At 47.0% G+C, this 13794-nt stretch overlaps 1 protein-coding gene across 1 annotated transcript; it reads right to left on the minus strand.

The window, feature by feature from the left end:
- Positions 1 to 1337: 1337 nt before the first annotated feature.
- On the minus strand, positions 1338 to 13181 carry LOC307118000 (E3 ubiquitin-protein ligase TRIM39-like; the record flags this gene model as incomplete). The annotated part of the gene is made up of 6 exons (XM_079803293.1): positions 1338 to 1879; positions 1993 to 2019; positions 2188 to 2338; positions 4146 to 4379; positions 12311 to 12406; positions 12627 to 13181. The coding sequence occupies 6 exons, from the start codon at positions 13179 to 13181 to the stop codon at positions 1338 to 1340; spliced, it is 1605 nt and encodes a 534-aa protein (XP_079659419.1).
- Positions 13182 to 13794: the final 613 nt, after the last annotated feature.

A 13794-nucleotide genomic window follows, 5' to 3' on the forward strand; every position in this document is an offset into this window, starting at 1 on the left:
ACTATTCTCCTTGGGCTTATATGAGGTGCTGGGTAGGTTACAACTGTGTGAGGGCAGTTGCCAAAGGGACATGCTACAGTTTGCCAGCATCTCTGTCTCTGACACTCGTAACACATTTCAGTGACTGTGGCGCTTTCCATAGGGAACCCAAGTCAGTATTGAAGCAACGTTGAACGTGACCGACTGAATGGGAATGTCTCAGTTACCGATGTAACCCTTGTTCCCTGAAAGAGGGAACGGAGACCTTACGTCCCTCCTGCCACAACTCTGAACTAGGGCCTACTGCTGAATGGCCAGGATCCCTGTCTCGGCTCCTCGGCAAAACATGAATGAGTGATTGTGAGCCGGCCTTATATACATGTATGTCCGGGTAGGAGTGGCTCAGCATGCAAATCTCACTGGCCATTAGGTCATTTAGTTACCACTCAATGGTGATTGGGCTCCCAGGCAAGACCCCAATACGTCAGTATCAATGTAACGTCTCCATTTCCTCCTTCAGGGAACGAGGGTTACGTCAGTAACAAATATGTTTTTTAATAGTTTGTATGCAGATAGTGTAATGCTGTTTGTTGACCATAGCTCAGCTTTTAATACCCTAATACCCGACTGAGCCTGGTTTCTCCCAAGGTTTATTTTCCTCCATTAGGTTACCTAATGGGGTTTTGGTTTCTTTGCCACTGTTGCCTCTGGCTTGGCGTGCTCAGTTGGGGACACTAAATTTTCAACTAAACATCGAAATAAATTGGTAGCAACATCTCCTTCTCACTGACCATTAACACCGGAGCTCCATAGGGCTGTGCTCTCAGTCCTCTCCTGTACTCCCTGTACACACATGACTGTGTCCACATACAGCTCCATTGTCATCATCAAATTTGTAGATGACACAAAGGTGGTAGCCCTGATCACCATCAACAACGAGTCGGCCTACAGAGAAGAGGTGCACACATCAGTAAGACCAATGAGCTAGTGGTGGACTTCAGGAAACAGAGCAGTGTTCACCATTGATCATTGATGGGACATCAGTGCAGCAGGTCAACAGCTTTTATATATAGGGGAACATCACCAAAAAAGAATTTTTCTGCTGCCCTATTTCCTTCCTGAGTTATTGAATGTTAAATAAGAAATATTTATAAAATATTAAAATATTCCCTTTTATCAGCAGTTTCTCAGCTATATATTGTCCAAATATAATACAATTTATATTTTCCAAAAATATAAAATGTTTGCTAACAAATTATACCTACCATTTGACTCTCCTTACTATAGTTTTGGAGTTGTGAGTCTTTAAAGTTGTATATGTCACTCAGACAAAAAAACTCAAAAAATACCTTCAGGGCTTAAGGGGTTAAAGGTGAGATGATCAGTGGGTTTGAGTTTTTACCTTTATCATTATCGCCTGGGCTGAAATATGGATAGAGTTTCTCAGTGAAAGTCTGACCAGTGAAAGAGTAGAGATGAGATCTGGACTCCACATCATAAAAAGAGACCAGACCCTCCTCATAATCCACAAACACACCCACCTTCTCAGGTTTCTCTCTCAGAGATAAAGAGACAGCTGGACCTGCACAAGCAAAATATTCATTCTCATTCCTCAGAGCCACAGTCCAGAATCCATTATCAGGTCTAAGTGTGATCGTCCCCTTCCTGTTAATGGATTCTCTGGCCACTCCTAAATCCCACATAGTCTTTCCCTTCACCTGCACCTCATAGTAAAATCTCCCTGAACTGAATCCCTGCTTTGAAAGAACACACACATCCTCAACAAATCTCTTTGGGTTTTTTGTGACCTTCTGCTCAATGCCTCCATAACTGACTTGTTTTCCATCCTCAGACAGGATGAAATATGGATTTGCTGTATCAGGATCCAGAGTCACATCCACTGAGAGAGATCAGACATTATCAATCAACTTCAGAACAAACATTTTCAGATGTACAATATATAATATAGATTATAAACAGTATTGTGAGTGTATTGTGTCAGTCACACTGTACCTGCAAACTTCTGCACAAACTTCAACTCTGTGAGAAACAGATGACAAAATAATGATAAATTATTTATAGGAATAATTTCAGGTTAACAGTGCGGGGTTATTACAAGTTTAAGTTATTGTGATCACCAGCAGGTCACCAATGCCAGGATATTCTTTAAAATGTGTATTTTCTTGGTTCAGTTACTGATTCACATACCAGTTTGACTGAGTTTTTCATTTAGAGTCCCATCTAGAGTTTCCTTCAGTTCAGTCAGAGCTCTATACAGAGAGTTCACATTCACATCAGAGTCAATCCTGATCTCAGTCCAGTTCTTGGTGTGTGGACGACTGTACAGAGATGAGCTCATCTACAGGAGAGAGAGAGGACTGTTAAATATGATATTTTTTTATATTTAAAGTGAATATGTTTTACACAGTACCTTTCAAATGCAGTTAATTTTTCAAATGTGACTATTACGGTTCCATTCCCTTTTTGTACAATTTCTAAAACACTGATGAAAAGAGGTCAATCAGCTCATCAGGTTTGAGAACAGATGGTTTGTCCTGTAATATTGTACAACCCCAAATCAGAAAAAGTTGGAACAGTATGGAAAACGCAAATAAAAAAAAGAAGAAGTGATTTCTAAATTTACTTTGACTTGTATTTCGTTGCAGACAATATGAACACAAAATATTTCATGTTTTGTCTGGTCAACTTCATGTCATTTGTAAATATGCATCCTTTCCTGTCATTCAGACCTGCAACACATTTAAAAAAAAAGTTGGGACAGGAGCAATTTAGGGCTAGTAATGAGGTAAAATGGTTAAATAATGATGTGATTTGAAACAGGTGATGTCAACAGGTGATTGTAATTATGATTTGGGACAAAAGCAGCATCCAAGAAAGGTCTAATCCTTTAGGAGCAAAGATGGGCCGAGGATCGCCAGTTTGCCAACAAATACGTGAAAAAATTATTGAAATGTTTAAAAACAATGTTCCTCAAAGAAAGATAGGAAGAGATTTGGATATTTCACATTCAACAGTGCATAACATAATTAAAAGATTCAAGGAATCTGGAGGAATTTCAGTGCGTAAAGGACAAGGGCGCAAGCCTAAGCTGAACAACCGTGATCTCCGATCCCTCAGGCGGCACTGCATCAAGAATCGTCATTCATCTATAAGCGATATCACCACATGGGCTCAGGACTACTTTGGCAAACCTTTGTCAAGTACCACAATACGTAGTTACATCCACAAATGCCAGTTAAAACTGTACTGTGCCAAAAGGAAGCCCTATGTTAACAGTGTCCAGAAGCGCCGTCGACTTCTCTGGGCTCGGAGGCATCTGGGATGGACCATCACACAGTGGAAACGTGTACTGTGGTCAGATGAAGCAGTTTTTGAGGTATTTTTTGGGAGGAATGGACGCCGTGTGCTCCGGACCAAAGAAGAAAAGGATCATCCAGACTGTTACCAGCAACAAGTCCAAAAGCCAGGGTCTGTCATGGTATGGGGTTGTGTCAGTGCCCTTGGCAAAGGTAACTTGCACTTCTGTGAAGGCACCATTAATGCTGAAAAGGACATAGAGATTTTGGAGCATAATATGCTGCTTTCAAGAAGACATCTTTTCCAGGGACGTCCATGCATATTTCAACAAGACAATGCAAAACCACATTCTCCACACATTACAAAGTCCTGGCTGCGGAGGAAGAGGGTTCGGGTACTTGACTGGCCTGCCTCAGTCCCGACCTGTCTCCAATAGAGAATGTGTGGAAGACCTCGTACTGTTGCCCACCTTAAGACTTGTTTGCAGGAAGAATGGGACAAAATTACACCTGAAACACTTCATCACTTGGTGTCTTCAGTCCCTAAACGTCTTTTAAGTGTTGTGAAAAGGAATGGCAACATTACAAAGTGGTAAATGCTTTACTGTCCCAACTTTTTTTTAAATGTGTTGCAGGTCTGAATGACAGGAAAGGATGCATATTTACAAATGACATGATGTTGACCAGATAAAACATGAAATATTTTTTGTTCATATTGTCTGCAATGAAATACAAGTCAAAGTAAATTTAGAAATCACTTCTTTTTTTTAATTTGCGTTTTCCATACTGTCCCAACTTTTTCTGATTTGGGGTTTTACTTGATGGCTGATGAGACAGATGTTGACTGACCTGTATGAGGTGGAGGTGATCGTCAGTGTGTGAGAGCTGCTCCAGCTCAGTGTTTCTCCTCTTCAGCTCAGTGATTTCCTGCTGCATCTCTTTAATGAGATCTTCAGCCTGTTTCTCTGCAGCTTTCTGCTGTTCTTCCATCATCTTCAGTTGCTCAGACTGACATCTCTCAATGGAGCGAATCAGATCAGTGAAGAGCTTGACACTGGAGGATTTCTCTTTCTCTGTGTTTCTCTGATGAACGATATCAATTAACAAATTCCAATGTGTTTACATGATTGTTTAAAGTTAACTAAAAAAAATTAATTCTGCAATTACACTTCTCCTACTCCTCCTTGAACTGCCACCTTAACGTGGTGGAGGGGTTTGAGTACCCGAATGAACCTAGGAGCTATGTTGTCCGGGGCTATATGCCCCTGGTAGGGTCTCCCAAGGCAAACAGGTCCTAGGGGACGGGTCAGACTAAGAGCAGTTCAAAAAAACCCTTATGACGACAATGACAACGAGGACCGTGACGTCGCCCGGTATGGCGCAGCCGGGGCCCCACCCTGGAGCCAGGCCTGGGGTTGGGGCTCGTATGCGAGCGCCTGGTGGCCGGGCCTTCCCCCACGGGGTCCGGCCGGGCTCAGCCCGAAGGAGCGACGTGGGGACACCTTCCCGTGGGCCCACCACTCACGGGAGGGACCGTAAGGGGCCGGTGCGGAGAAGATCGGGCGGCAGTCGAAGGCAGGAGCCTAGACAACCCGATCCCTGGACACGGAAACTGGCTCTTGGGACATGGAATGTCACCTCACTGGCGGGGAAGGAGCCTGAGATTGTGCGTGAGGTTGAGAGGTTCCGACTAGAGATAGTCGGAATCACCTCTACGCACGGCTTGGGCTCTGGAACCACACTCCTCGAGAGAGGATGGACTCTTCACCACTCTGGAGTTGCCCATGGTGAGAGGCGGCGGGCTGGTGTGGGTTTGCTTATAGCCCCCCAGCTCTGCCGCCATGTGTTGGAGTTTACCCCGGTGAACGAGAGGGTCGTTTCCCTGCGGCTTCGGCTCAGGGATAGGTCTCTCACTGTTGTTTGTGCCTACGGGCCGAACGGCAGTGCAGAGTACCCGGCCTTTTTGGTGTCCCTGGGAGGGGTGCTGGAAAGTGCTCCGACTGGGGACTCCGTCGTTCTACTGGGGGACTTCAACGCCCACGTGGGCAATGACAGTGACACCTGGAGGGGCGTGATTGGGAGGAACGGCCCCCCTGATCTGAACCCGAGTGGTGTTCAGTTATTGGACTTCTGTGCTAGTCACGGTTTGTCCATAACGAACACCATGTTCAGGCATAAGAGTGTCCATCAGTGCACATGGCACCAGGACACTCTAGGTCGTAGGTCAATGATCGACTTTGTGGTCGTTTCATCTGACCTGCGGCCGTATGTCTTGGACACTCGGGTGAAGAGAGGGGCGGAGCTGTCAACTGATCACCACCTGGTGGTGAGTTGGATCCGATGGCGGGGGAGGAAGCTGGACAGACCCGGTAGACCCAAGCGTACTGTAAGGGTCTGCTGGGAACGTTTGGCCGAGCCCCCTGTCAGAGAGATCTTCAACTCCCACCTCCGGCAGAACTTCGACCGGATCCCGAGGGAGGCTGGAGATATTGAGTCCGAATGGACCATGTTCTCCACCTCCATTGTCAAAGCTGCCGCTTGGAGCTGTGGCCATAAGGTCTCCGGTGCATGTCGAGGCGGCAATCCCCGAACTCGGTGGTGGACACCGGAAGTAAGGGATGCCGTCAAGCTGAAGAAGGAGTCCTATCGGGCCTGGTTGGCTTGTGGGACTCCTGAGGCAGCTGACATGTACCGGCAGGCTAAGCGGACTGCAGCCCGGGTGGTTGTGGAGGCAAAAACTCGGGCCTGGGAGGAGTTCGGTGAGGCCATGGAAAAGGACTATCGGCTGGCCTCGAAGAGATTCTGGCAAACCGTCCGGCGCCTCAGGAGGGGGAAGCAGTGCCCTACCAACGCTGTTTACAGTGGCGATGGGCAGCTATTGACCTCAACTGGGGATATCGTCGGACGGTGGAAGGAATACTTTGAGGATCTCCTCAATCCCGCCATCACGCCTTCCATTGAGGAAGCAGAGGCTGGGGGCTCAGAGGAGGACTCGTCCATCACCCGGGCTGAAGTCACCGAGGTGGTCAAGAAACTCCTCGGTGGCAAGGCACCGGGGGTGGATGAGATCCGCCCTGAGTACCTCAAGTCTCTGGATGTTGTGGGGCTGTCTTGGCTGACACGCCTCTGCAACATCGCGTGGCGGTCGGGGACAGTGCCTCTGGGATGGCAGACCGGGGTGGTGGTCCCTCTTTTTAAGAAGGGGGACCGGAGGGTGTGTTCCAACTACAGGGGGATCACACTTCTCAGCCTCCCCGGGAAAGTCTATGCCAGGGTACTGGAGAGGAGAATACGGCCGATAGTAGAACCTCGGATTCAGGAGGAACAGTCTGGTTTTCGTCCGGGCTGTGGTACACTGGACCAGCTCTATACCCTCTACAGGGTGCTGGAGGGTTCATGGGAGTTTGCCCAACCAGTCCACATGTGTTTTGTGGATTTGGAGAAGGCATTCGACTGTGTCCCTCGCGGCATCCTGTGGAGGGTGCTCGGGGAGTATGGGGTCCGGGGTCCTTTGCTAAGGGCTGTCCGGTCCCTGTACGACCAAAGCAGGAGTTTGGTCCGCATTGCCGGCAGTAAGTCAGACTTGTTCCCGGTGCATGTTGGACTCCGGCAGGGCTGCCCTTTGTCGCCGGTTCTGTTCATAATTTTTATGGACAGAATTTCTAGGCGCAGCCAGGGGCCGGAGGGTGTCAGGTTTGGGGACCATGCGGTTTCGTCTCTGCTCTTTGCGGATGACGTTGTCGTGTTGGCCCCTTCTAACCAGGACCTTCAGCATGCACTGGGACGGTTTGCAGCCGAGTGTGAAGCGGCTGGGATGAGGATCAGCACCTCCAAATCCGAGGCCATGGTCCTCAGTCGGAAAAGGGTGGTTTGCCCTCTTCAGGTTGGTGGAGAGTTCCTGCCTCAAGTGGAGGAGTTCAAGTATCTAGGGGTCTTGTTCACGAGTGAGGGGAGGATGGAACGGGAGATTGACAAACGGATCGGTGCAGCTTCTGCAGTAATGCGGTCGATGTACCGGTCTGTTGTGGTGAAGAAAGAGCTAAGCCGTAAGGCGAAGCTCTCGATTTACCGGTCAATCTACGTTCCTACTCTCACCTATGGTCATGAGCTTTGGGTCATGACCGAAAGGACAAGATCCCGGATACAGGCGGCCGAAATGAGTTTTCTCCGCAGGGTGGCTGGGCGCTCCCTTAGAGATAGGGTGAGGAGCTCAGTCACTCGGGAGGAACTCGGAGTAGAGCCGCTGCTCCTCCACATCGAGAGGGGTCAGTTGAGGTGGCTCGGGCATCTGTTCCGGATGCCTCCTGAGCGCCTTCCCGGGAAGGTGTTTCGGGCATGTCCAACCGGGAGGAGGCCCCGGGGAAGACCTAGGACACGCTGGAGGGACTATGTCTTCCGGCTGGCCTGGGAACGCCTCGGTGTCCCCCCGGAAGAGCTGGAGGAAGTGTCTAGGGAGAGGGAAGTCTGGGCATCTCTGCTTAGACTGCTGCCCCCGCGACCCGGCCCTGGATAAAGCGGAAGAAGATGGATGGATGGATGGATTACACTTCTCTTGAATATCATGTCATCACTGTTACTAATCCTGCAAAACAGTATCTTATTGTCATCTACCACCCACTAGGCAACTTCCTGGAAGAGCTGGATGTTTTGGAGGATGGCATGCCACTGGTAATTTCAACTTCAACATCCACCTAGACCAGGGGTGTCCAAACTCGGTCCTGGAGGGCCACTGTCCTGCAGGGTTTAGCTCCAGCTTGCCTCAACACACCTATCTGGAAGTTTCTAGTATGCCTAATAAGAGCTTGATTAGCTGGTTCAGGTGTGTTTAATTGGGGTTAGAGCTAAACTCTGCAGGACAGTGGCCCTCCAGGAGCAGGATTGGACACCCCTGACCTAGACAAACCTTAAGAAATTAAATTCCTAACTCTTGTAGCCTTGTTCAATCCTTACAGGAAAGCACACCTCTGCGACACACAAAGCAACAATGAGCTAGATCTCACCCTCATGCATAACTAATATGCCACTGATAATCATCTTGTTACTACACTATATCTTCGACTATTTCTAACTCCAGTATCTTTTCAGTCGGTCACGTTCGACGTATGCCGGAACTGACCGACGAATTTGGGATCGTTTTCAGAGACCAATCTACTTTGAGTGTAAGCTAAACGAACCAATAAACATTGGCTCCAGGCCTTCTCACGTACCCTCTGTCCCTCCCTGGAACCAGGTAAGTGTTGCACAGTACACTCAGACCCCACTTCGGGCTGCCTCCGGGCCTCCCGAGTCCTGACTCAGCTATGTGATTCAGTTCGCCTGGCGCCCTCCCAAGTACAGGGGCATCCACTTTACCTCTGTGTGAAGCAGTGATGCTCATGTCTTGTGGGCAGAGATCGATGTCCTACTGGTGAAGGACGCGGTCGATCCGGTTCCTCCAGCTGATTTGAGGGTGGGGTTTTACAGCCCCTACTTCATTGTGCTCAAGAAAGGCAGTGGGCTATGACCGATCTTGGACCTGCGGGTCTTGAACCGGGCCCTTCACAAGCTCCCATTTAAGATGTTGACGCAGAAGCACATTTTCGAATGCATCCGTCCTGAAGGACACTTACTTTCATGTCTTGATTCTCCCTCGACACAGAGTGTTTCTACGCTTTGCTTTCGAAGGGCGGGCCTATCAGTACAAAGTCCTTCCCTTCAGGCTGTCCCTGTCGCCTCGAGTCTTTACTATACTTTACAACTCGATGACTGGCTCATACTGGCTCAGTCTCGGGATCAGTTGTGCGAACACATGGACATGGTGCTCAGTCACCTCAGCCTGTTGGTTTACTGGGACAAGAGCAAACTCTGCCTCGTGCAGAGGATCTCTTATCTCGATATGGATCTGTATTCAGTCAACCAGACAGAGTGCCTCACGGAGGAGCGCATCCGGTTAGTATTGAACTGCTTGACTTAGTTCAATGGCAGGACAGCTGCCCCATTGAATTTATTTCAGAGGCTCCTGGGGCATTTGGCATCAGAAGCCACAGTAACGCCGCTCGGATTGCTTCATATGAGGCCGCTTCAACACTTTCTTCATGGCCGAGTCCCAAAATGGGCGTGGCAGAGCGGCACGTACTGGGTTCCTGGCACCAGGTTCCTGTTACCGGGTTCCCCCCTCTACAAGGCTCCTCTATGCGTTGAAGTGGAACCTATTCATTGAATGGTGTTCTTCCCGTCGAGAAGACCCCCGAAATTGCTAGCGAAGGCTGTCTCCCTCCACCCTCAAAGTGTATGTCGCTGCAATCGCGGCATATCACTATGTAGTCGAAGATGAGTTTATAAGGAAGTGTGACCTGATCGTCAGGTTCCTGTGAGGAGGTCCTCTTGGGACCTGTCTCTGGTGCTCACGGCACTGCAGAGACCTCCTTTTGAGCCTTTGCAGTCAATGAAGACAGTACTCCTGACTGCATTGGCCTCCATCAAGAGGGTAGGGGACCTTCAAGCATTTTCGGTTGACGAATCGTGCCTAGAATTCGGGCTGACCAACTCTCATGTCGTCCTGAGACGGCCTGGATACGTGCCCAAGGTTCCTACCACTCCCTTCACGGACCAGGTAGTGAACCTGCAATCACTGCCTTCAGAGGAGGCAGACCTGGCCCTGGCTTTTCTCTGTCCCGTCCGTGCTTTGTGGTGTTGCGTGGACAGAACGCACAGGACCTCTTTGTCTGTTACGGAGGCCAGCAGAAGGGAAAGGCTGTCTCCAAACAGTGGTTAGCCCACTGGATAGTGGATGCTATTGTCTTGACGTATCTGTCCCAAGACGTGCCTTGCCCGTTCAGGTTTTTTAAGCACACTCAAGTGTTGCTTCCTCCTGGGCACTGGCTCAAGACACCTCGTTAACAGATATTTGCAGAGCTGCGGGCTGGGCGACAGCTAACAAGTTTGCTAAATTCAATAGCCTCCGTGTAGAGCCGGTATCTTCCCATATACTCGCCCACAGTGGCCAGTAGCACTAAGGACCCATTCTAAGTGTTGGCTTGCAATGCCACTCCCGTCCACTGGGCTGGATATGTGGGTCTTTGACTCCAGTAGAGTTCCCCAGAAATGGCTAACCCTGTTGGGTTCCTCCGTCACCCTCAGCAATCAGACGTGGCGGAGTGTCTGACTTCAGGCTTACAATCGTATGAATGGTGGAACCTGTGTTAGACTGGGTGTCCATATGTAGTGGTCCCTGCGGTGACCCCATATGTGTATTATTCCATGGTACTGGTCACTTACTACCAAAACAAAATCGGCAACACTTCAGACACCTGGAAACTTTTCACAATGTTCTCTCTACTCTGTCCACTTCCACCTCTTCCCTGACTGCTGATGACTTTGTCACTGTTTCACTGATAAGATGGCAACCAACATCAAAGTGTTCTCGGCATCACTTATCCACAACCAACCTGCACTCACACACATTCCACTATTCTCTTTCCTATCTCCCCTTACAGAGAACGAGGTCTCCAATGTTCTCTGTACGAGCCGTCCCACAACCTGTCCCTCAGACCCAATCCCCTACCATCTACTACAGGAGATCTCACCAACATTGCAACCTGCTCTGATTCACATCATCAACAAATCCTTCACTACCGGCAAATTTGTGACCTCATTTATGTAGGCTCAGTTAAAACGAACACTCAATCCTACAGCAGTTTAAAAAGCTACAGACCAGTCTCTTCCTTTTCTGTCAAAAACTCCAGGAAGAGTTGGGTTCAATCAGCTCTCTGCCATTCTATCACAGAACAACCAACTTGATGACAAGCAGTCTGCGTTCAAAAGTTGCTGACCATTGCTGAAATTTTATGGCTGGCAGGAGCAACCTCTAGATCATTTGTCTTTATTCTACTAGACCTATCAGCTACTTTTGACAGTGTAAACCACCAGATACTCCTGTCCACCCTTTCTGACTTGGACATAACAGGTATGGTACATCGGCAGCTTCAGTCAGATATTTCAAGGTTTCATGGAGAGGAGGAGTATTTAAGTCACATCAGCTAATCGCTGGGGTCCCTCAAGGCTCATCTGTAATTTCAACCTGATGATCCCATGGTCTCAGCTTGTATCTCAGCTTTCTTTTCAGACATTTCTGTCTGATTTGAGCTTCATCTAGAACTCAACCTAGCAAAGATGGAGCTCCTTGTAATTCCTGCAGACCCATCAGGTGACCACAACATCACTGTGTAACTTAGGTCCACAACACTAATGCCAAACAGGAGAGCAAGGAACATGAGGGTTGTGTTTGACAACCAATTGAGTTTTTCCACTCACATTTTATCAACAACCCTGGTATTGCAGGTTTAAAGAGTATGCAATAAAACAACTTGTCCAATCTCTTGTCATCTCAAGACTGTACTGAAAACCCATGTCACACCACTTCTGATCTCCACTGGGTCCCAGATGCTGCCAGAATCACATTTAAGGCTTTAACGCTGGCTTTCTGCTGGTAGAGTCCCACTGAAACAGCACCTCCCTACCTCAATTCTCTCCTATAGGTTTATACTCCCTCTCTCCAGCTAAGGTTACTGAAAAAGTTATGTATTCTTGTTCTTTCACAACGAGAGAAAGTCACTCTTCAAAACTTTAACCCTCTCTGTTCCTCTCTGGTGGAATTAGCTGCCATCCTCCAACCAAACCGCTGCGACCATCACATCTTTCTAGAAGCAGCTGAAGACACACCCCTTTCACAAGCATTTAACCATCCCAAACCCTTAAACCAATACACTTACACACAGACACACACACATCTTATCTGCATTGTGTCTTTTCTATAGCTTTCTTACTCATCTAGTTGTCAAATAAACCTGGCATTGTTTATTTCAAATATTGTTGGCTCCTAGATTAATTGCTTTGTTCCTCGCTTTGGATAAAAGCATCTGCTAAATGCATAAATGTAAAATATAATGTAAATGTACCTTTATTAAGCAAACTGAATATTACAGTTACATATTACAATGTATAACAATGTTAGTTGTAGAAATTTTTCCACTTACTTTTCTTAGCTCTTTTGAGTGCTGGATCTCTTGAATCTTCTTCATTCTGTCCTGGATCATCTGATAAACATCTATCTGTGTCTTAACCAGTTGATTCTAAATACAGAGAATAACACATATTTATCACTAATTTAGCTTTTCTTCTTTGGATATTGATTTTGAAAACCATTTAAAGAATATATAATTAAAGTTAGATATTTCTTGTCTAGCAGGTTTGAGGGTAACATGTTGTGTTCTGAAAAATTGTAATGAAAAACTATTGGCTTCTTCAACATTGGCTTCTTCACAGGATGCATTTCATGGAATGGACACTTGCCTTCTTCTTTCGGCTCTCCTCCTCTATAGGAACAGTGTTGTGAGTCCTGTGTTCTCCTTCAGTGCAGAACAGACACACACACGTCTGATCATCTCTGCAGAACAGCTCCAGAGGTCTCTCGTGTTTCTGGCATATATAATCCTCCAGATTTTCCACAGCATTGATGAGTTTGTGTTTCTTTAGACGTGGGACACTGCGATGAGGCTCCAGATGAGTCTCACAGTAAGAGCTTTGACACGTAAGGCAGGTCTTCACAGCTTTCTGCTTTCTTTCATCACAGACGTCACAGAACACCTCAGGTTTTCCTAGATTGAGCTTCTCCTTAAAGTGTTGCGCAACCTCTCTGAGTGTTGTATTAATCTTGAGATCAAGTCTTTTGCTGAATGTGTCTTTACAGAGTGGACAGAAGCAGGTCTGTGTGTCCGTCCAGCACTTGCTCAGGCAGGTTCTGCAGAAGTTGTGTCCACATGGAGTGGTGACTGGATCAGTGAACACTTCCAGACAGATGGAGCACTGGAGCTCCTCATTTAGTGCTGGACCACTGGAGGACGCCATGGCTGAAAAGATAAGTAATGACAATATATCATCTACAGTACTGGAGAGCAATTTTGATAACAGTAAAGGTGAACTTAAATATTTTAAGTATTTATCAAATGACGGCCCCCCAAAAGAAGTTGTATATTCTGAAAAAGTATGTATCTTCCAAGTGTCATGTAAATCACACATATTTCACTGAATATGCTGCTTATGAAATCCATGGCATGCAACAATAGTTAAGAGAAGTGTTTGGGACTGTGTGAACTCTTGTACTGCTTTCCAATTATGTTTGGAGTAGTATTATTCAAAATCCAAATATAAAATGATCTTAGTTTGTTGGTTTCATAGGTGTTTGTATGACATGAAACATGGACAAGAAAATTAGCATAAACGTACTTAAATTTCAGGGTTTTGAAGGGGAAATACACAAGTTACCCCACAAGTTAGACAAGTTTACAAGAACGATAAGAATTTAGCTGCTGAAGTGCTGTCATACCTGTGGTTGCATAGCCTGGAGTTGTTAGTTGTTAAAGTGATGCATCAATCATGACCACTTTGTTTCTGTTTCAGTCATGTAAACTGGTCTAACTTGTTCATTTCTCCTTCAGAAATCTTAAATTCATGTTCATGT

This window comes from Gobio gobio (assembly GCF_949357685.1).
Source record: "Gobio gobio genome assembly, chromosome: 21".
In the NCBI taxonomy this organism is placed as follows: domain Eukaryota; kingdom Metazoa; phylum Chordata; class Actinopteri; order Cypriniformes; family Gobionidae; genus Gobio; species Gobio gobio.